General features: G+C 54.4%; 1 protein-coding gene across 2 annotated transcripts in view; it reads left to right on the top strand.

Annotated features, from left to right (window-relative positions):
* The window catches only part of LOC117228372 (adhesion G protein-coupled receptor E3), a 57,634-nt gene that overhangs the window by 28,373 nt on the left and 5,562 nt on the right, over positions 1-23,699 (top strand). For both annotated transcript variants that reach the window (XM_076521771.1, XM_076521772.1), the window contains exon 3: positions 15,486-15,591. In XM_076521771.1, the coding sequence (XP_076377886.1) occupies positions 15,486-15,591 (106 nt within the window). The remainder of the gene's footprint in view (positions 1-15,485; positions 15,592-23,699) is intronic.

Here is a 23,699-nt window from a genome sequence, read left to right as displayed (position 1 = left end):
GGTCCCCGCTTAATTACGGTTCAGTTAATAATGAATTTACGGGCTCCTCCTACGGGAACAAAGTTACCAAACGCGTATCAATTCTCATGCGCTTTAGCGCTAAAAGCCGCGCGCGAGAACTTGCCCGAAAAACCGATCGCCGAATTATTTCGACGCGACGCCTCTTTCGAATCCATTCCGCGCTGGTTAGTCGGTTCCAGGGCGGCGACGACGACGACGACGTTAGGCTCCGACGAATTCGGGCAAATTCGCCGGGGTGCTGGTTCGGGTTCGGGATCGGGTTCGATGTCGACTCGACGCGTGCTCGTGTTACGAGGGAACGTTCTCGAAACAGACCGGGTTTGCGCAGTTGATTTCGGTGGCTTACAACGGCACCTGATACCCCATCCACGGGGATACCGTTGAAGGCGATTCCCGACGCATACCTCCCCGGCCGACCGGATCTTCGGCTCGGATCTTGCTCTCGAAAGCTCTCGATATCCGGCCCCGGTTCGGCCGCATTGTTAAACCGACTGGCTCCTGACCTAATTAATCCCAGATCCAGCAATCCATCGCGGACCTTGCACTCGGGGGGCCGATCCACGATTAGGTCTCGATATTTCTTCCATGCTTCGAACAGTATTACATAGCTGACTCGCGACGCCTCGAAGGTGTCTATCTGCGCGCGTCTGTGACCTACAAATAGACATCCGAAAAAAGCTCGAACGTGTTCCTCCGACCTTAGCTCCGAGCAGCAGCAGCAGCAGCGTAGGTTTAAGGTCAGCCTAAGTTTCTGCGGGCGGTATGAATGAATGATCGAGGATGTGGGAGAAAAAGAAGCAGAATTTCGATGAATAAAGTTCTCGGAGAGAGAATGGAGCGCGGAACGAAGTTATCGAAGCAACATTCTACGGTGGTTACACCCCGATCTCTGGTTTCCCCTTCGTTATTAGTCATTCGCGGAATTCCGGTAGCGCTGTAAATGTAATTTCATTTCGAACCCCGGGCAAATGAGAAGCAATTTGCATCGGCGCGCCGCGCCGGCCGGGAAATTAAAACAGCCGCTAGGCGAAACGGGCGGGCAGTTTTTAAATACACTTCGCGCGACCCAGCCTGTGAAATGGCTGACCTCTGTCCCTCGGAGAGCGACGCGAAGGGCGGCGATAATTGCGACGCGGTTCGATGACAATAATCATTTGGTCGGGCCTTCGAGCGTGCTCGAGCCGTCCGACGAGGCAACGAAAACGGAAACGAATTCGAGCGCGGATTAAATTCGAAATTGACTTGGAGCGAAGCTTTCGGTGCACAGCGATATTCCTGTGAAAATGCACGCCGGACGGAACACGAACGCCTGTTAATTATAATTACAATGACGCCGTGTATGAACGCGGCGGAATCGTTACCGTGGAATCTCGCGCGAACTCAAATTTTTACGGAGCACCGTGTTAGAATTTTATTCTCTTTGCTAACCGGGTTCCCGGATGGACGAAGCGCGCGGAACGAGAGCATACCGAATCTCAATTAATCCGCAGTTTTACGAGCTTTTCGGTATTCCTACGCGCCATTAATGCACGGAGATATCCGCGGGCTAATTTTCCGGCGGAAAAGAGAAACGGGTTTCGCGCTCGTTGCCCCGACGAAACGTCGAATAAATTGATAAAGTCAGTGCGCGACCGAAGGATGGTTCCACGGATCTCGGAGCATCCGTAAAGATCGCGTTTATCGGTTTAACGTCGGCGATCGCGCGGATACGCTTGGAAAAGGAGGAAAGACGCGAAGCGTTTCGGTTCGCGAGCTTTGCGAAAAACCGTGAAAAGGTACGATAATTGCTGGGCGCTTTAATCCGACGACCGCGTGGATTCGAGGATAGGGCGGAGATAAATCGAAGGCTCGGTAACGACGAGCCGCGTCCGCGGGAGAAAAAAAATATCATTCGCAACAGCTTCCGTGGATTTACGAGCCGCAAGATTTCCCAGCGGCGACGATAAAGTCACGAGTGGTTCGCAATTGCCACGATCCGTCTCGATTTCGAGCGCACTTACCTCGAATTATCCGTCGCGCTCGTTTGCTTTTTCTCGGTGGATAAACAAGGATCGACCTCGATTCGCATCCGAGAAGGAATCGACGCCGTTAACGAGCGACCCGGCAAGCCGAACGATGCGGAATCGAACAACTCGTTAGCCGTACGGCGCCGATTCGACGACTCGGCTCGCCGAACCAACGCAGAGAATTCTAGGAGAAATGCACGAGGACTGCAAACAAAATTCGCCGCCCTGCTCCGAGAGCAGCTTGTTGCCGAGGACAATTTGTTCTTCGAGAAGTGGACCGGTCTCGGAAACAATCGGGCTCGCGCCGCGGACAATTTTTGGGAGAAGGAGGGAAAGTTCGAGCGAAAGTCTTCTCATCCGAGAAGTTTCGAATCGTGCGCGCCTTTTCGTATCTCTCCAGCGGCAATCGCGTCGAGGAGAATGCCAGCCGCCTCGACCAATCGATTTGCCGGTCTAAGAAAATAATGAAAGCTCTCCGTTCGGAGGAACGGTTTTACAAGAAACGTTCTCCCGTTTCGACGGTGATTGCGCGCGAACCACCGAGAGGCGACCGGGAAGCGATAATTTATCTTCGGCCAGTTAGAAAACGTGCCGCAACGGTTTGCCGATTTTGAAACCTTTTTCCGCTTAATGGATTACTCGTGTCCCGCCGACGCGTTCGAAACATTCGAAACTCTGGCCATTCGCGTGCTACGGTCTCGAAGACGGTCTCGGTCTCTCTTTTCAGGAAAGGATAGAGAAGGTTTCCCGAACAGAATTCTCCCGGCGGAACTTTCATTGAACTTGGGCTTTCCGACCGAGGGTCTGCGACACCGAGCCGCGCCTTCTCGAAAAAGTTGTCCACCCGGGTTCTTTTCAACCTCGATGGTTAGCGAACCGTGTACGCGCAATATCCGGCGAATGAGGAATCCTCGCCTAGCCCGAAAGTAGAAGGAGAGTGCCACGGATCTCGGGAAACGCCACGATCGGTCCAGCTTTCTCGGTCTGTGCTATGCATCGATTTTATTAAAATTGCTGTCGGCTCCTCGAATAGCCGAGCCGCCGAGTGGTCGCACGAACGCGCGGTCGAATAGTCGAATAGTTGAGTGATCGAAGCGACTCCTCCGCGATTCTGCGTCCTCTGAAATTGAAAGTGCATCGAACACACACCGCATCCGTCCGCCGTCGCATTTATGCGCGAACCGTAAACCGCTTTCGACGGAGTTTCTTTCGATGCCACGCGACTCGATTTACTCGTCCACCGACAATACGTATCGTGCTTATTGTCCGCGTTTCCACCGGGCCGCGTCGCGTCATTTATAATTTAACGGATACGGTAATAAGCGTTACGTCCTGGGAGAATAACAATCCTCGGATGAGACAGAATAAACAACCGTAGTTTGTCCGAGCGCGCCCGTTCTCTCTTGTTCGCCGTGAAATTTCCGCGTTGCGGCAACCGAGATGCCGGCGCGACGCGACGCGACGCGACGGAGCGAAATTAATTACGTCGGCGGTGAGTTTTAAGGAGCACGCGATAACATCGCACCCTCCGGAGTTCTCGTCATTATCATACGAACGGCGAACCGTTTTGCGGAAGAAACGCGGCCGGAAATTCGACGAGAACTTGTACGCGAACGGACGCGACTGTGCATCTCCACGATTCTATTCGGTTTACCGGGAAACAAAACAGCGGTTTCCCGTTGTTGTCTCGGCAGCGCTCGGACACGTTTCAATTTACATTTATATTTTGCCGCGATAATAAGATCGCGAGCATAAGACGGGCAACAGGTTAATTAATTGGCGCGCGACCGAGTGGCCGGAAAATTCTCGTGGCTTCCTGAAACAATGCGGCAGAGGGACGAGCTCGTGCGACGAGCGCCTCGAATCTCGTTGAATGCTCACCGAACAACAGCGATTGTCCGGGGTTCGCCGAATCGTGTCTCGAGATTCCGACAAAGCGAGAGAAGCGTTGAATATTCAAACGTTTTCGCAGCCGCGGCGCAATCGGGAATTCCGTCTCGCTATCGCGAGTTTCCCAACGTTTTCTTTCGCTCGACGAGATAGAGATACTTCGAGGGAACCCGTCGAACACGACGGAACCGCAAATCGTTAATCGGTCCGCGCGCAAGAGATACGTGCGACGAATGCAGCCCGGCGCGCTGCGGTTCGAACGTTCAATCGTCTCGGCTGCGAGGCGATAACGAACCGTCGCGCGTCGACGTGCACGGTGCTTCGTCGCAGCTCGAATCCGTCGGCACGGTTTCGCTCGTCGGACTCTTAATTGCGGGAATTTCTCCGTTGAGGAGTTCGCGGATCTCGCGAGAAGTTGGAAGATTTCGAGGATCCTAAAGTGCGCGTTGGTCGGACGGACGTATCGGGCGAAGGGCGAGTCGGTCGATCCATCCTCGCGGCCGGTATTCAAATTGCGCGCCGTTCGACGCACCGGTTGTCTCGAATCGGCGATAAGAAGGGCCGGGAGAAATGGGGCGAGCAGATAGTAATGGGATCGGGAGATTCCAGAGACGAAGACGGGGTGGAACGGCGCGGACGAAGGAAGGCGGAAGGCGGCTGCATTATCCGAAGGGAGAGACGGCCGGACAGGCAGAAGTGTTTCCCAATTATTTGATAGGATCGGGGGTGACCCCGTAATTTCATCGGGGCCCGGGACGTAAACGATGCGTGTCACGCGATTCAATTACCGGACAAGGTACTCCCGTGTTCGAGAGCTTCGTGGCATGGGGCGCGCGCGCGTGAACAGCTCCTGCGATTATCGGGACAAGTGCACCGTCGACTTTGCGAAATATGGCGCGCCTCCGCTCCGCGGAACTGCCGCGTGGAAATCTTTCTTTTCGCTTTGCCACGCCTCCGAGGTGCTGAGCCCGAGCGATAACAGCGTGGGCGCCGCGCCGAGGAGATTACCGATTTTATTTTTAATCGGACTTTTTAAGAGAGCCGCGACGTCGATGGACCGCGCTATAGCTAGCTGTTCATAGTTTCGCAGTTTTATAGTTTCCCGACGCGGCTGTTTTATCTTCCTCCGCTTCCAATCGAACTTTTTAATCCTCGCGCGGCGTACGCTTTCGACGATTTCAGGGCACGGACCTGGCCAGATTGAAAATTTCGGAACTCTCGCGATCCGTTCGATCGTTCGAGAAGTAATTTCCTTTTGCAAGAAGGAACGTCGGAGACGATTTTTGACGGTTCGAGGTGCACTTTGGGTGCACGATGCATCCGACCGCGCTTCGTTCTTATAACCTTTTGCCATCTTTCTGTTAACTTTGAACTCGAAGGCTCGCGGAACTCCTCATCTTTATCGGCAGAATGCCGAACGAGCCGTTTCTGCGAAGATTACTTTCCGAACAAACTATTATATTGATCTTATCGAGCTTAGAAATCGATGGGGACCGAAGGGAAGGGCGGTCCGATTCCGTCGAGGTCGATAACGTCCAAGGCAAGGCGAATTAATCGAGGCAATTATCGTCGACCGTCGCGTCGCAAAGACTTCCGTCGACGGAAACGACCCGTATTCGTTTCCATCGCACTTTGTTTCTCTGTCCGCTTACATCCGCGTGCAGCGCGCGGCATTGTCGCGGCCGCCGACGCGAAATTAATTTTTCATCGAGATCGTCGGCATTGTTTCCGCGCCGCGCGAGAAGATATAATATCGCGATTCGTTGCCGTTCGAGTAAAAAAGATTGCAACGACCACGGAAGCCGATGGCGCCCGAGGCCCTCGCTTTTATCGCTAATACGTCCCGCGAAAATGTACCGTGAAAATGTTCACCCGTCGCGCACATTTAACGACCGACGCGACGCGACCCGTTCCTCCACAATTTATTCGGCTCGCTCGCCCACGCCTTTCGGCGCTTTAAAATCCACACGATTCGGCGCGTTCGTCTTTAATCCCCGACCTTCGATGTGCTCGATGTCGGCGAGCTCTGACCAACAGGCTCGAGGAAAGAGGACGAATCTCATTTGGCGCAACCTGACGCGTCGCCAGAGGGACGTCATTCTGTCACACCGGGAACAGCAATATTTCCATAAAAGTATCACGGACATTTCCATAAAAACTCGTGTGTATTCCTTTCGAACCGACGGCGCGACGGGACGGCCGGATTTCGAACGCGATGTCGCGCCTCGTTCGAACTCCTTTTCTTCCGCGTTCCGCGGCCAAAAATTGCGTCGGCTCGTCGACTGCTACGTCGACGTAGCAAATTATTGCTTCCAAATTATTTTACGCCGTGCAACACGCTGTGCCAGATGTCTAAGAAAGCCACGGGGCTCGCGACGAATGCGATAGCGCGAGAAAATTCACAAAGTGCGCGCAACGAAGTCGATTCCGGGATAGAAAAAGAAGAAGAGCGTAGCTTACCGCTGGAGTCTTCTGCTCTTCGTATTAGCATGTTCTTGCTCGATCTTCGCAGCAGAAACTGCGGCCGAGGGACTCGATCTCGCGATTACAAAGGGTCGATAGGAATCAACGATTCCCGAGGCGTCGACGAGAATCGACGAAAGGAGATACCGCGAGAAGGTTACCGAATCGAGGGCCGGCTTTGCCAATCGAGGGTTTAGGCGACGAGGGTGCCAGGTCGGGGAGCGAGAAGTATAAATTGCCCTCGGCTTTTCGCCGGGTTCCGAGCCATAAAACGGGCCGCGAAGCCGAGACCGTTCGAGATTCGAGCGTGCAAGCTCGGTCGCTTTGTAAGCGCGCGAGGGCCGGTCTCCTTTTTTATTTCTTTCGGCGCGGCGGCGTATTACGTTGTTGCTTTCCCATAATGCTCCCACGGGGCGCGTTAGCTCGCAGACCGTAACCCCGTTAGCCAACGCGACGTGTTTCCCGGGCTCCGTCGTTATTCCGACGGCGTTCGGTTAATTGCACTGTTCATCCTCTTATCGGCGTCGGTCACGTCCGACCGGCCAGATGCCTCGGCCTTTCCGCGTTGTCCGACGACAATCTCGATTCCTCCCTCCGACCCCGAGCTAACTTCTTTTCGGTTTCCCTTCCGAGTGCCCAGCCCGTCTTCTTCTCGAGTTACCGAATCGCTCTTTCGAAAGGGACAAAGGGACGACTGTTACGCTCGACGGCCACTCCATTACGGACACCTACGACATCGTACGGTTTCCGGTTTCCTCGACTTTTCGTCGAACAGACGATTTCGAAGCAGCCTTTCGTTCGAGGGACCCTGAAACCTCGCGTAGGCCTTTCTCGGACAAAGTGCTCGCTTCGCTGAATTCGTTCGTATCTGGTAAATTATCCAAAGAATTATTAATACGTACAACCGTTGTACAAACTAGCGGGCACTCGATTTCATGGAATTACCGCGAGTCTTCGTTTCAGAGTTCGAAGAACCGCGAGCGCGAAATATCGTTTTCGCTGTACGGCACGTCTGCTGTGCTTTATCGAATTTCCGGAACGTATCGCGAGGAGAGTCGCGTTCGATGAAATATTGCAACCACAAAGGCCATTAGCGAGCCTGTTAAGCTCTCGAATGGGGGACCATTGGAACGAAACGTGCCTCGCAGCCTCGCACATGTCGCAGCGACGAGAGCGTCGATCGAAGATGAAAACCACGTTCCTCGCGACGATAACGTTGTCTTTTCTGTTTCGTGAAATTCGGTCTGTACCGATAAGATTACAGATGTTGTTTGGACGCGGAACGATGCGGAGGAAGGATTATTTATCAGAAAGAGGGGACGCGTGCGTACACTCTCTGTCTCGATGATCTCCGTGCGAATGAAAAAGCCGGCGGACTGACGCGTTCGCGGTCCGATAGCGCGATCTCCATTGCAAATTCATAGCTTATAGCGAAACTGTTTGCGGTTCCCACGGCTTTCGCGCCGCGGACCGAGCTTTGAGAGACAACCTACGGGCAAAAATGGTTATGGTTTCCCCGCGGCGTCTGTATAAAGCTACGCGGCGATATCCGGATTTCGTTTCGTAAACTCGATCGCTGCCGCGATAGAGCGCGCGTTCGAATTTCCCGCACAATAGCGCATCGGCGCGTATCGCGCCCCTATTATCGCGTTACCGTTGCATTGTTGCATACTTGTTGCGCCCGCGAGCCCGATCCGCCATTATATATTTCCCGCGATTCGAATAATCCGGCCGGCATATCGCGCCGCGCGAGGAACATTCGTTAATTCGGGCGCGTTCCGTCGATTCTGCGACCCTAAAGAAACCGGAACGAGACGCCGCTGAAATGAACGCAATGGAAATGTATTTTATTGTAACGCGACGAGACGAAAGACGCGTCTGAATTACGCTGCGCCTCGGAGAGCGCGAAGGCGGATTGTTGCGAGCCGGTCGGCGAGGGGAACGGGTGCCGCGCAAGCTGCTATGCGGGCGCAATCGTGAAAAGTAATTAGACAAGCCGGCCGGGAGGATTTTTGTCGGTGTTAATCATCGCGGAAGATACTCCCGATGAATGGGGCGCGCCGTGGAACGGGATCGAGCCGGGCTCCATTGTCCCGGTCACTGCGTCCGTGACTGCGACTGCAACTGCAACTGCGAATGCGACTGCGAATGCGAATCCGACTGCACTCCGCTCTCCTATAAAGGACCGCGTTGTCCCAGATTTCGAAGAAATCGTAATTGCAGCCCCATTCCCCGACCCGTCGCCTCCGCCTCCATGGATGCTCTTTCACGGATAATGCCATTTTTGTTTTCTTGACGGCAGCCACGTTTTCTTTCCGGCTTTCTACCTGTCTCTCTCTCTTTTTCTCTCTCGGCCCCGGGAACGAAAAGACTCGCTTATCGCTTCGGAACCGACGCGGTCGCAGCCCCGGTCGAAAGCCGCTAACGAGACAGCAAAATCAATGCAGCTTTGAAAGGCGACAATGACGATCGGGGCGCGCCTCGCACGTCCATTCTTTTCGGCTGCTATTCCGTCGCGTTCAGGAACCACGTCGGAATTTGAAAGGAACTCTGAGACGCCTCGGCGATTCGCGTGAAAAGCTTGCGAACGAGGGACGAGATCGTTTTTTTGAAACTAGAAATTTCGTTTCGGTTTAGGATTCTTTTTTTTCGATCGGTTCCGATTACTTTTCGAGCGACCGAAAATAATCTGCTCGTTTCCCGAGGCGCAAAGGATTTCCAGGGAACAAACGAAACGTTCTCTCGCTATCTCGATCCCGCGGACAGCGCGAATCGTGTGTCGGCGAAACAATAATTGTCGGTCGCTCGTTTCCGTAAGTCGTTCCTCGATGGAAACGCGTTCGCGCTCTCGTTTCGCAACGGGATCGCTGAACCGAGAATTAAAAACGTCGCCCGCTGGAATTATCAGCGAGGCGTTCCGTTTATAAAATCCCCGAGCAACGTAGAAAATTCTGCGAACCTGGCGAGGGACGCGTAAAGGGACGATAATTAACGAGGTTTTATCTTACGGGCGAACGAGCCAGAATACCGGCGGACGCAAAGAGATGCCGGGGGACTCGGTATCGTTGGAAACTCCCTTTGTCGACAAGAATATCGCGTGTTTGTATCTAAATCGCCCCGCGGGGAACTGCGGAGGAACTGTTTAAAAGATTTCGCGAACTTTCCGGCCCGCTCCGATCGACGAAACCACCCCGGCCGTTTCTCGTCTCCTTGTCGCACTTTCGACGAAGCCAGCTGTCCGTCAGATTTTTCAACTTTTCTCCAAAAAGATACGGAGCACGAATTCTCACCATTTTTCTTACCGCATTTCCGAATTCTCGCGCGAAAGAGTCTGTAATTCGAACAGAGCCTCCAGCGTCGAGAGTCCTGCGAATAAATGGACCGACCGTAATTCACCCTGATACATCCGATCGTCGGATCCGCGGCCAGTTAATAATTGGTTAGACTCTGTGCGCGCGCGTCGGAAAGATAGCCGGACGATCGAAGAAATTTTCATTAGAGTTTTCGGGGTAGATCCCGGGATGTCGTGATTGCCTTCTGTCCGTCCCGCACAATGGCCCTCGGGCGGGGAAGGTCGAAGAAAATTACTTTGATCGATTGCACGCGATCCGTGGAAGTTCGTTGCGGTCTCGGTTCAACTTGATTCGGCTCTGCCGTGTCGCGATACCGAAACTTTGTCGTTCGAAAGGCGCGTCGACACGATTCCAGTCGATTCCTGTCGATTCTACTCGATTCCAGTCGATTCGATTCGATTCCGGGCGAGCAAGCCGGAGCAGGAGGAGGAGGAGGGCACGTTCGTCGCTCCATTTCTGGCCGCAGCTCTCCGAAGTTTCCGGTGTATTCCGATGACTCGTCGCCGGACGATAAGCGGCCCGAGAACTCGACGAATCGAACCTCGATTCACGGACCGCCGATAAACGCTCCTCCTCTCGAAGATTACACACGGATAGACCGCGGTGCGAAGCACGCCGAGCCAGGCAAAATATTTTCTTTGTTCCGCGAGAGACTCGCGCGGCACGCGTTGGGTCGTTCGAAAAACACCGCGTGCGTTTTTCCAGTAAAAACGCGATCGCGCAATTCATCTGTTCGTTTGTTTATAAACGGATCATACCTAACCGAACGTATTAGAGGAAACGAACAAATTCACTGGCCGTAATACCTAGCCGGTTTATCTTCGTCGTCGCGATTTCGACCCGGGTCCCTTGATTCGCCTCGATGCGGCGGCGGGTACGGTTTCAATTTGCTGGACTTTACGGATCGCGAATGCACCCGCGTGCGCCAGCTTTGCGAGAAACAGATTGCACGGGTCCGGTGGTAACAACCCCGTTGAACGAGTTACACGCGTCGCGAGCAATAACGCGTTCGATTGGATCCTTTCCGGAAAGCTCTGTACGATTCTATCCAGCTAGCCGCGCGGCATTCGTCCGGTTGTTACAGAGCGCACGGTTTAATGAAGGCGCGCCGAATCTGCTCGCGACGTTCGCGCAGAAAAAAACTGTTAACGACCGGTCTAATTTCGACGAAGGAATCTCGCATCGGGGCCCGGTCGAAATTTCAACCGATAATTATTTCACGCGCCTGAAACGCCGCGGTCGAACGATCGATCTCCATTCAGCGATTCGGTAAATGCGAATATTGAATATATTAAACACTTATGCGCTCTTTGTGTTTGCTTGAATTGATCGAGCTAGTCTCTCTCTCTCGCAGATATCTCGTTGGGGCGCGTCGAAGCGTCGCATCCTATGTGAACCGCTGCTATGCTCGTGCTGGTGCTGGTGCTGGTGCTGGTGCTGCAGCTTCCTACGATATTAATATATCGCGAGAGCGCGCGTCGTAACACAACAAAGTGTTCAGTCTGCAATGCACGCTGCACCAGCGCGAGATTCTTTTATGCGCCAGTAAAAAAGACACGACCGCTTCAGCTTGATTCGTCTCGGGTTATTCAAAGTTTTCATTGTGCGCGGGGCAGCTTCCTATTAAAGAGGCGCTGAAAGCTGGACGATGAAACAACCGGCCAGGTGGACAAGGGGTTGGCATACTTTTTTTTCAGCAAGCTACTACTACCCCGAAGTAGGGCCCCGGAGGAGGGCCGGGATTGTTCGCGGGAACAAGAACCCTCGAGGAACGCGCGATTCCGAGCGCTGTTCGCCGATCGATCGATCTTCGTCTTGCTCCTTTCTGGCTCGCTTAAGGAGCTTGTCGGCCGGATCTATCGTCCTGTCAGGACCCAAGGAACCCGTAGAAAGGGACGTTGATCGAAAGATCGATCGACTTACACGACTTTCCTCTATCCGGCAATCGCGGCCCTCTAATTGCGTTCTGTGGCCACGCCGAAATCTGGCGATCCAGTTCGAAGATCGAACCTTTTCTCACCGCGTGAACCGGCGTGGAACATCCGAGTGAAACATCCTGCGAGATCCTAGACAAATGTCGCAGCTCGATTTCTCGCAGCTTCCACCGACAGCGAAATTTCTCTTTGGCTTCGGGAAGACGGAACCTTCCGCCGCGGCGACGAAGACCGCCGCGGTGAAACAACAAGTTAAATCCGGAGCTGTCTCCCGTGGGAAAATTTCGCAGGTTTCCCTTCCGAGCTTCCGCCGAAAGCGAAATTTGTCTGCTCGCGGACAACCGGAGGAGCCGGTAATCCTTCTTCGGGATCTCGACGCCGTGCCCGATCCCCGCTCGCCGACTGCCTGACGTTCAAACTTCGCACGGATGAATTATTCACGCGAGTCGAACGAGAAATCGTCGATGGACTTTTCGGAAGATCGGATCCCCGGACCGGGAAGAAACGTGAAGGTTCCCGGTGTCGTAAAGACCTGTCGGCTCTCTCGGCCACGTACGTTCTCGCAGCTCCAATTTCCCAGCGTGTCGAACGATGAAATACGCTCGCCGCGAAAAATCCTCGGTTCGATTCTTTTACAAATATTGCCGGTTACTTTCCGTGAAAATTTCCCGGCGCGACTTTATATGCACGTGCTCCGGATATGTTCTCGAAGAAACAGCCGCAGCGCGACGCGGCGCGGAAGTTTCGGCGAACACGCGCCGCAAAGTGCGTCTGGCTATAAACAATTCTCTTCCCCCGGCTCTCCGCTGCACGCTGCACCCGAGGGAGCCCCGCTTTATCAACGATGTTACTCCGAGTCTTTGCGACACCGCCGTAAACAGCTTTCGTTGTATCGAATAAATTTGTGCGGGCTGCCTCCCACGCGTTCGCCAGCAGCCGACTAATTGGTGGTCGCCTTTTTTGCGACTGCCCGATCCGTATATTCTAGGAGTGCCCCGTCAGATAATTCTGTACAGTTTCTGCGGAGTCTTTTTGGAACACGGAGATACGTTGTTTCGTTACGAAAGACCGCGTTGGCCTGGCAAGAGGCGTGGGAGGGTCGAAGAAAGTCGGAAGACAACGGTATCGGTGTCACGGGGTTGTTAGCGGCGCGGTGGCGCGGAGTTTCTCGAGGCTTGCTTGCTTCCCTTTGATCTCTGATCGAATAAAAGGACCTCGCCGACTCATTTCCTATTTCGATGAAGTCGACGCCGACGCGATGATCAAAGGGCCAGGGCGACTAGCGGGTCCGCGAAGGAGAGCCAGGCCGGCGAGCGGCGCCGCGGATCGGCCGGATCGACCGGTAACGGGCAGGCTTTTTATTAAAATTCCTTCCAGGCGAAAGCCATATCCGCGTGGAATTCGAGTCGACGTCGGGCTTGTCGATATTCCCGACGACTACGAGCCTCGTACGTCGCCGGATTCCGCAAACAGACCGTGTTCGAAATAACGTACGCCGCGTCGCGTCGCGTCGCACCGACGGAAAAAAAAAGAAAGAAGAGAAACGCGCCGCCGAGGGACCGCCGCACGCGCGGCACCCTTATTCCGCTCCCGTTTCCGTTTCCTCTTTTTCTGGGCCTGAACGGCGAAATTGAGTACTCGTCGAGCAACCTGGGCGCTCGGAACGATCACCCGAGACTCTTGGCTCTCTCGCTTTTCGTTCGCGACGGATCAATCCCGTGCAAAAAGCTCCTCGTTTTCGGAGATCGATCCGCCCCCGCGCGCAGAGCCGATGACAATTTATAAAAACAGTGCGAACGCCCGAGACAGATGGATTTTTCCGAACCTATTCCCGATGATCGACGATCTTTTTTCTCCCATTTCCGATGAAAAATATTCATGCCGCGCGATTCGAGAAATATGGGAAACGGTAAAGTGAAACGGAATTCGTTAGAAATAACGGCTTTTTCGGAGGGACACGCTGCGTTCGAGTGCCGAAACAATGGAAGAAATGCAAATATGTAATCTGCAAATATGTATTCTCTCTTCGCGCCGCAGAATGTTCTCCCTTTCTTGTACGACGAACGTTCGCGGCGGAGATTTAATTGAATGATCCGGGATCAAACGAATCGCGTAGAGGGAGGGCGAGAGACAGAGAGAGAGAGAGAGAGAGAGAGAGAGAGTCGAGCTTTCTCTCCTTCGTTTCAATTTTGAGGCGAAACATTGTTGAAGGGGTTACGATCCCGATAGCTGGATAGAAATTTCAGGGAACCGAGATATCTCGTGCCGGTTGACAAATATTGTCTCTAAAGAAGTTCCCCCCTCGTCCCACTTCCGGCGTTCGGGGTTCGACTGCTCCTCAAATATTCATAAACGTTGCTCGTCTCCGTCCCTTTTCGCGTGGAGATCACGGGGTTTCGTGTATATATCTCTCCGGGAATATCGCGCAATCCTTTCACGGACCGCGACCAACTCCAAATGAAATTCTAAGCCGGCGTATTTAAATTTTTTTGCCGAGCCGCGAACACAGCTTCCCGAAAATGTCGCTCCGAAAAGTCACGATTCGTAATCGTTCGCGGGTCTTCTCGCTTTTCATTCGAGGCGAGCCAGCTTCTCGTCCGACGACGGGGTAACTTTAACGCCTCGGCTTTCGGAGCGCGTTGCCGATAATCTAATATTCGGTGCTCCGATACCTACATCGAGACGCTCCGAATTACTATGCCGGAGGATTCTTTCAAATATTTGAAAGAACGGCGGCTCGCGCGGAATTACAAAGAACCGAGACGACGACCGGTGTATTATATTCGCGGGACGAGAATAAAATCGCTGGGGGAGGGTTCCGTGAAACGCGCCCAGCGGTTTCATCGAGGTCTCGTCGGGCAAACAAAAGGGGAGAGGCGGGCGGCTGCGTACAGTTTCACCTTGACCAAGCCCGACCATCCTGTTTGATTTATGAATTATTCATCCCCGACGAATTACTCGCGAAGCCATTCGTGCGAAGTCTTCCCCTACTTTCCCAACGTCGGCGTCGGCGTCGACGTCGACTCCGTATCGTGCGCGTTACACTCGTTTCGCGACCGTGTAGTTGGCTCGTCCAATAATCCGGGAAAACGAGCGACACGCGATCAATTAACATCATTAGCCGCCGCTTAAAACGTCGACGGAAGCGGCATCGAATTTTTCTAAAGGCGGAGCTTGGCCGTTTCAGCAACCGTTTTTCACCGGAGCATACGACACGGTTCTCGGTCTATCCGGCAAGAAAATTGCTGGCAGGAACGCGCGCAAGGACTCGAAGAAATTCCTTAAAAGTTTCCGTTCGCTAGCGTCGTCACGCGAACGGCTAATACCGATAAAACCAGCATGTTATCGTCCTCGAAGAGCATCAACCTGTCGTCCCAAAGAGCAAAATCCAATTTCGCCGAGGGTAACATGTTCTTCGGATGGATACGTTTAAAAACTGATGGAGAGAGAGAAAGAGAGAACCTTTGTTTCCCTGCGCGGAACTGTTTGCAGGACGAGGACGATACGGAGGGATCGCGCGAGCGTGCGAGCCGGTCCGCGAATCCTGTCGCAAATCGAATTTCGCGTTTCCCTCGGCATTCTTTTCCTCGGACGATTGAAAATTTTCCTATTCCCCGCGGACGACGCGATTCGACGAAAGAGATCGGGTCTCCTCGGGCTTTCCGCCAGGCGGAATATCGTTTCGCGCCTTTTCGCCCGGAAAGCGCCCCGTTCGCCTCGCGCCGCAGAGATAATTAACTCGCGACACCGTTACCCGGTTTCTCCTTCCGTGTACCGGCGTCGAAAGTCGGAATAAGAGAGAGCTCGTTGTGTTCCAGCCTGTTCTCGGACCTGAGGAGCCTGGCGGGCACGACCCTTATGAATCTCTTGGCAGCCCTCTTCATGGTTCAACTGCTCTTCATCGTTGGAGTGGGCGGCGTTCAGGTAAGTTTCGACAGGTTCCCCCGAGGGAGAGAAATCCTTTCTTCCTCCCGTTTCGCGCCGCCCCTTTCCCTCGGGCCGCGGCACTCGACCCCGGGAACCGAGGGAGACGACGCGGGCTCGAATGCCCGTTTCGAGTTCCGGAGTCTTTTCAACCGGTAACAAACAAACTATTTCGCAGCCGGATTCCGCTAACCGCGTTCCTCCCGCGAACTCGCGGCTCTTAAATACGTCGACGCGCGGGTCCCGCCGCTTTTCCGCTCCTCGAACGCGCGACAACCTCTGCTCTTCTCCCCGTTCCCAAACACGATCGTCGCCGTTTGCTTCGCCCGCGAACATCTTTCCGCGAGAATCGTTGAACTCGTCGGAGGAGCACCGACGGATATGCTGTACCGAAAAATCATTTTCGATTACCGGGGGAGTTCCTTCGAGCGGACTTCAAAATCTATTTCCCCCGGGAGCCCTCGAACGTGGCCATTGCTCGAATCGAAGCCGCTGGGAACCGGCTTCGAGACCGCGGTCGTTTCGGTCTCGCAAAGAGAACGCGTCTCGCCTCGCCTCCGTCGCTTCGAAGCACGTTCCGTTCTGGATCCAAGCGATCGAATCGGCGAACGCAGCGAGACGGCAAACAATTGTCGGAAGATTCCTGCCTTGGAAACTCGCGGGTCGTTTGTTCCGCGGCTGACCGAGCCGTAACTTGGCAAAGGAGCTTCCTTTGCTGTGCGATCGAACAACGAAATCCCGGATAGCATTTCTGCTCGGCGTTTCTCCGCCGCCGTGCCGCTTCGGCCCATTGTTTGCTCGCTCGAAGCACGACCCTCGGAGCACGCCGAAACCCTCTTTTAATTAAGACTCCGAGACCCGCAACAGCCCTCGTCCCGGCTCGAACTTCGCGGGCACCTCTCACCCGGCGTGCCGCGACTCGGCCTCTTTCGACCCACTATCCGTAACCTGTGGATCCTCACGGAACCAATTCCAAAGTTTTGCGCGGCTTTCAATGCGGTAACTAATCAGAGAGCACGGATAAGGATCCTCGCGGAGCCTGCTCCGATGAAAACGTCAACAGAGCCGGCGGAACTCGTGATCCGATTCCCGATCCGCGCGATCCTTCGGCGGCAGCTCGGTCCTAGAAAGTTCCACGGTTAAATTCGAGGTAGCGCGCGAATTGTGAACGAAAGAGAAACGTTCAGCGGATAGGAGGAGAACGTTTCGATCGGCTGTTCATGGCAAGCGTGTTCGAAACGCGAGGGAAATCCGGCCGCGCGTGCATTCGGTCGCGGCTCTGCATCCGAACGAGTGGACCCGGTGGATGTAATAAATCGGCGGGCGCATTAACGGAAGTTGGCTTTACGAGGTCGTCGAGCGAACGTTATTATACAGTGTACCCCGAACACGAAGATAAGGGTCGGTAAACGCCTCGCCGGAAGATTTTAATGGGGGTGCGCGAGTGCCTGTACGCCTCGTAACCCTCCGTCGTAACTCGGCATTAATCTGCTTCGTGCACGCCGCGGCCGGCCTTTCCGTTTGCATTTCGTCGTGTTCTTCTGGCTTGTGGCCGTCCTCCCCTGTTCCTCCACGCTCGAAAGGATTATCGAGATTGCCCCGTTAAAAACCGCGACAGTTGATACGCGAGATCTCCGGCCGAGAATACGGACTCGGGCGTAATTCGCGCGAGGTGACCTCGTTGGATCGGCGAACTTTCGAGGTAAACGCAAGGATAAGTGGGAAAACATCGGACGGCAACATTGGCGAGCTTAACTAAAAAGCTTCGCGGACCGAAGCCTCCCGACGCCGGCATAAATTCGCGAAGCTGTCCGAGCTGAAAACTTGGGCTCGGGCCGCATGCATTATTTACGAGGCGAGCCGCGTCTCGTTCTCCGCCGCTTTCGTCGATGCTTCTCTCGCTCTCTCCGGTCCCTGAAAAATTCCGAAAGCCGTGCGTGTAATCAGCGAAACGAGCCCTCGAGTGCTCTTTTCGAAACCCCGGCACCGAGCTCCGGAAACGTCGTTGAAAGTTACCGCGGCGCGCCGGTTCTCGGAGAAACTCTCGGATAGTTCGCCGAAGGGCTCCGCGAGCTAACTCGATAAAAACCGCAACGCTCTATCATTTTCGGCAGCGAGGCAGCCGCGCGGCTTTAAGATCCTCCAGTCGAATCTCTCCGAACTTGGGCAATTACAAGTTTTTCGTTCTCGAGTTGTTAAGCCGCGCGTCTCGTCTCGGTCTTCCGGGCCGAATCGTCGCGCGCGCGACAGCTGACCGGAGAGATTAATCCGCGAGGATGCTAGAAACATAGCGAAGCTATGTTCGAACGTCGAGAACGTGGTTCACGCTTTAGACAACGCGTCGCTCGAAAAGCGGGATTCGTCGAAGCAACGGGTACATCTCGCTTCTCGTTTTTCGCGTCGCTGGAACCCGGCGAATTTCGTATTCGCGGCAACGGATACGCGCCAAAGAGCTCCCGGTAGTTTGTACAGTCTCGTTTCCGCTTCTTTTTCGAATCGGCGTGCATCGATAATCTCGCGTTTACGTTCGCAAGCTCGTCCCCGTCCGTTTCCATGGTTTTCTCGCCCGAAAACCGATCATCCCTCGAGCAGGCTTTCTATCGGCGCGTCCTTTTCAAGGACCGCCATCCGCCGCTTTATCGCCTTTAATCGACCGACGAGCTCCTAAATTCGCGTCGAATCCGTCGCGACGTAGAGACGTCGCACGAGTTAATTATTCGCGCGTTTTCCGTCGGTTTACCGTGCCGTGCCGCGGCGGAAGAAGCGCATCGCCTCTGGACATTCCACGGGGATTAAAGGCAGAGGGACGGTCGAGTTGCGCTAATTCTATCGCCGCTTCGAGAGGATTCTCCGTCCGATAGTTTCGGCGATAGAGAGGAACCGGAACGACGGCCAAAAGTGGCCACCGCGCCGCTTTGCCGCGGCGCGGTGCGGTGCGGCGCGGAGCTGCGGCACGTAATTTCGGCTGCTTCGTAACGTTATTCAACGGCCGTCAAATGGACTAATCCGCTTGGACGTTCCAATCTAGATACGGAGGGCTTTGGCTGAACGGATGTGTCGCGTGTTACCGAATTCGGTAGCGAGAGAGAGAGCGGACGACGACGACGACCGAGCCGGCTCGAAACGAACAAAGCGGCGATCTATCCGATCTAATCGCCGTTTGATCCGCGTTCGCGAGAGGATTAGCGAGCACGATCAATTGGCAGCCTCCGTGTTCTGGCACGCGTTCAAACGCGCCGAGAACGGATATTCTCGAAAAAGGTCCGGACCCCGGACCTTTCCTCGCGACGCGTTTCCGCATGCGGTGACCGCAACGAAGCGCGCAAATATTTGCGAAGCGCCGAGTGGCTCTCGTCGCGGAGAACCGAAGATCGACAATTTCCAGGAGCGCGTTCGGTGCCGGAGAGGAGCACCGTCCCGACCGGCGTATTTTCGCTCGGCGAGCAGCGGAAACGGGAACGCAATCAAAGCCGACGTTAATCAACGGTTTTGCTCGCTGCCCTTTCCGCGGGACTTGGAAAAACCGACCGGAGAAAACTCCGTTGTTGCTCCGCGATCCGGTACACGGTGCTGCTTTTAACGGGTCACGGGTTTTATCTCGGCTCATCTCTCTTCTCTCCCACTTTGCGCCCGCTCTTCCCGGATCTTCGCGAAAATGATTAACCCCCGCCGCGTCGACGTATCCTTAATCGAACTACGGCGCCGTGCAATTTCCGTCCGACATTCGATACTCCCGAACGTTGCCGATCGTCTCGTAACTTCTCGCCTTTTCATTCTTTTCCGTAATAACTCGCCGTATCGCCTTTGTCTGGAAGCTTCGCCGTTGATCGCCGATCGGTCCCGATAACGAAGCAGCAGAGATAAACGTCCGTCGATCGCGAAATCGTGGATCCCGGGCCGCCGAGAAACGAAAGACTGCTCGCGCTGGCACAATTCGTCTCTCGAACGTCGCGGTTAACGATCGCGGCGGCTCCGTATCGGCCGCACATTCGTCTCGTCGCTGACGCTGATCGATGCCAACGATTCCGCGCGGAGAAACATCGACGAGCAGAAAGAGTTGGACGAATAGTTTACACGGTTGTCCCTCCGAAACGCGGAGCATGTTTCGTGCTCGCGGGAATACGCGGCGCGGCAAGGCGAGAGAGAGAGAGCGCATCGATTATGGCTCGGGGCGATTCGTCCGAGCTTGCAAGAAAATTAAAGTTGTACCTGACGGACCCGTGACCCAAATTATGCTCGAACTTTCTTGGAGCTAGAGGATTCGCGGGTCCGCGTTTCCAGCGTCGTGCCTCGCCTCGCCTCGCCTCGCCTCGCCTCGCCGCGAGCCGTTCCGGAACAATCGTCCGGCGACCGTAGGAAAAACGCGGAGAGCAGAGCTGCCGGGATAATTGTTTTACAATGCAACGAATTTGCATGGGAAACGCGATTGTTCGATCGGCCGGGGCAGACGCAATTACTCGCATTCGCTCGGCAGTCGGTCCGCGCGCTCCTTCTTGCTTCTCTCTTAATTGCTTTGAATTTCAAATCGATACCCGTCTCGGTGCTCCTTTGACTTCTTCGTATAATTATTCGACGAACGGGTTACCGTTATCCGCCGTTCGAGACGCGCGATTCGGTCTCTCTCCCTTATTGTTGGCATTCGCGAAGCGTCGCACGCTTCTGGAATAACGTTATCCGAGTTGTCCCAAGACAGCTGCTAATGCGCGTCGCGTATTCCGCAACGATTCCGAGTCGAATCGAGCCGCGATCGTCGCGGTTCGATCGGCGGGGATCTCATGGCTCTGCTTCCATTCGGAGATATAGTAATGTCTCCCTAATTCTTGACGCAATTCGCGACTACAAAAATGAACCGCAATGATCGAATAATCGTCTCTCTTCTCCTCCCTAAATTGTTCGTTTTTGTGCACAATCTGAGCGTCGGTTAAGGAGACATTACTGTACTCCCGCGGAAGTTTCCGAGAGCCGACTTTTCGGTTTCCCGTAGGTTGCTCGCGCATTCCATAAATCCCGAGACGCGAGCTTCGAAAGTTTTATCGCGGACCGTCTCGAGACCTAGCGCTCTTCTCCATCGATTCGGACACGGAGCCGTGTGTTTTCATTCGATTTATCCGCGGAACGAGTCTCGCAACGTCGACTTCGCGCGGCCACGGTGCCCCGAGTTCCGGAACGGAAGAAAGGAATTAGAAGTTCTCGACGGTTCCAGCAGCGCCGGACTTCGCGAACAGTAGGAAAAAGTTTCGCGGCGGACGTGCTACCTTGCTCTCCAAACGAGCCCTTTGCGAACGAGGATTTGTTGAAACGCCGAGAACATTTTCCACCGAGAACTGGATTATCTTTTAAACGCCCGAATAACGGTAAGAACGCGTTAACCCTGATCGGACTACAGTAACGTCTCCCTTACCGACATTCAGATTGTCAAGAAAAATGGACAATTTGGGAACAGAAGATACGATTATTCGAGCCTTGCGGTTTATTGTTATAGTCATAAAATGTCCACAATTATAAAAACGAGCCGCGAGGCTCGTACAATCGTATCTCCTCTTCCCAAATTATCCATTATTAGTGGACAATCCGAGCGTCGGTAAGGGAGAACATTACCGTGTCCTCGCTATCGGCGAGAGGAGCCGCGCCGTATTCGAATCGAAGTCGCGAATTCGATGCGGTTCCGATAACGCGCGACCGCGACGACGTTTTTACGCCACGAAACCGCCATCCGTTTCCCTAACGACTGCGATTACGCAAAAATATACGGGACGCGAGGAGGGCATACATCATCGGCGGCTTCCCGACTTTCGCGCGCGCGCGACTTTCGGTCGAACAAAAGTCTCGTCGTTCTTCTTTAGAACAGGTGGATGGAGGGGGGAGGGGACCAGTAATCTCTCTTCGTTATTGTTCGCCGCGCGGAATGGACCGTCCTCGAACTCGTCGACTCACCGCTCTTTTCTTCGCTCCTCGAAACGCGGCAAATATATTAGACACGCGAGCGAGACGATCTGACAGCGTGACGCGAGTCGCACTGGGAAAATAATGAATCGCGACGAAGACGAAGCGCGAACGCGGGGGTGTCGATGCGGCTTCCGCTTCGGAGAAGGGCGCGGAAGAACGCGCGGAACACGGGGCACCGTGACGGGGCGTCAGGTTTCGAGGAATATTAATGGCCGACGTGACGGAGCAGCTGCGCGATTCGGAAACGTTGACGCGATATTGCGCGAACAACCCTCGAACATTGACGCTCGATACGAGTCCGTCCGAGCGCGAGTACAATTTCGCGATATCGCGCCGGCTACGCATACCTAATATCGCGCGCCGCCGTCCTGCCCTCGCGTCCCCGTTCCGAGATTGCATTTCCCTGCAATTGCGTTCGCCCTCGTTGCCTGGTTCCAATTTTTCGAGATTCCGACGGATCGTCGCTGCCCGCCGCATTGGTCCGCGAAGCGCAACCAACAGCGGAGGCTCCGACATTCGTCGACGGACAGAGCAGCTGGCTTAATTAGAGGCCGACGCGTTACCGATATCCCGAGTCAAGCTCGCGTCTTCGGTTTCCCTCGAATTCCCGATCGATCGGCCATTTCGGTTGCTGCGACAACCGAACAGCCCTGTGCCAGTTCGAGGACCCCTCTCGATTCGATCCTTTCGAACAGCGAGCGTTCCACGAGACGTCCACCGTCTCCGCGATTCGCCGATAGATCGAAGACTCTCGGAATTGCCGGGTGTCCGTCGGTTGTCGAGGCGATGTCGATGGACGCTCGAGTTAATTGTCTCGATAGGAATCGTTTTTCCCCGATGCGCGGAAAAAGGGGCCGCCGATGGAAATCGATTACAAAGACTTAATTAGCGCCGCGCGTTTCGCAGCGACAATTAGTGCTCGGCATCGGCTGTAAATAAAATAATCAGCGAGCGAACTCGAACAGAGCGGACGGGACTCGGACGGGACTCGGACGGAAGAATAAAAAAACGCTAATTATTCCTGGCAACGCGAATTACGCGTCCGGGCGACCGTGCAAATCCCGGAGTACGCTGTAATTAAATGGAATTAGCCGCGCACGATTCGCGAGAAATAATCGATGATCCGGCGGCGGTATATACGAATGGTTAACGGAGTCAAAAACCGAGTAGCGCGACTCGATGCGATTCGGTCCGAGTACGGTTATGTCAAGGTTATATTAACGTTCAGCCTCGAGTCCCCGAGCATTTAACGTTCCTCTCGTAATCGCGCGATCGCGAACGCGATCGAAAACCTCGGACGTTTCCGCGCGATTGAAAGATCGTCGCGCGACTCGGCGAACCGATTCGAACGTCTCCGCTTTCCCGATTCCGATCGCTTTCGAGAGGTCGTCGAATTAAAAGACTTCTCGATGATCCCGCCGTATCGAAAAGTGTATCTTAATCATTTTCCTTTCAACGACGATCTCGAGAGAACGTTCGACGGAGACCCTTTGCTCGAGGTATTTCGAGCGTCGCACGATCGATTCCCACCGTTTCCCTGGCCAAGAAGAATCGAGGCCGATTAAACAAATTTCTGTACCATTTCTCACAATCGAGATAGAAAATCCTCGCTGCAACGTCCGGATGAACGTGCCGTAAGCCAAGCTTCGTCGAGTTTGCGTTTATCCGGTGTCTCTGCTCGAAAGAAACTGCCGGCTCTCGGCTGGTCGTCGATCCTGGAAATAATCTTTTCCGCGTAAGTGTCCTGTAGCACAGAGCCGGGCGAGTCGGAGCAGATAAGCCGAGAGAGAGAGAGAGAGAGAGAGGAAGAGAGGACAGGTCGCGGATATCGTGTTTCAACGTTAAGTCCGGAATATCCTGAACGTCGCGCTCCTCGAGTTTGCAGTTAGGCTCGCCGCTGACGAGCGAGTTTTCCGCGCAGCCTGTTCCGAAATTACGCGAGGAAAGCCGGAAAAACGAGCAGAAGGAGAAAGACGAAGGACGAGCGAGAAGGGAGCTCGCCACCGAGTCGTTGTCCCTGAAAACTGATGGACGATGATACGCTGCGCGGGACGCGGAATGCAAATCGAACGGAGCCGGGCCTCGGGGAATAGAAGGAACACGCGTTCGAAGGATTTCCGGCCGTTCTCGAACCGGTTCCCTCGTTCCTCGGTCTTCCGCCG

This window comes from Megalopta genalis, chromosome 5, assembly GCF_051020955.1.
Source record: "Megalopta genalis isolate 19385.01 chromosome 5, iyMegGena1_principal, whole genome shotgun sequence".
NCBI classification, from domain to species: domain Eukaryota; kingdom Metazoa; phylum Arthropoda; class Insecta; order Hymenoptera; family Halictidae; genus Megalopta; species Megalopta genalis.
The sequence above is the reverse complement of the archived record's forward strand: the minus strand, read 5'-3'. Positions and strand labels throughout refer to the sequence as shown.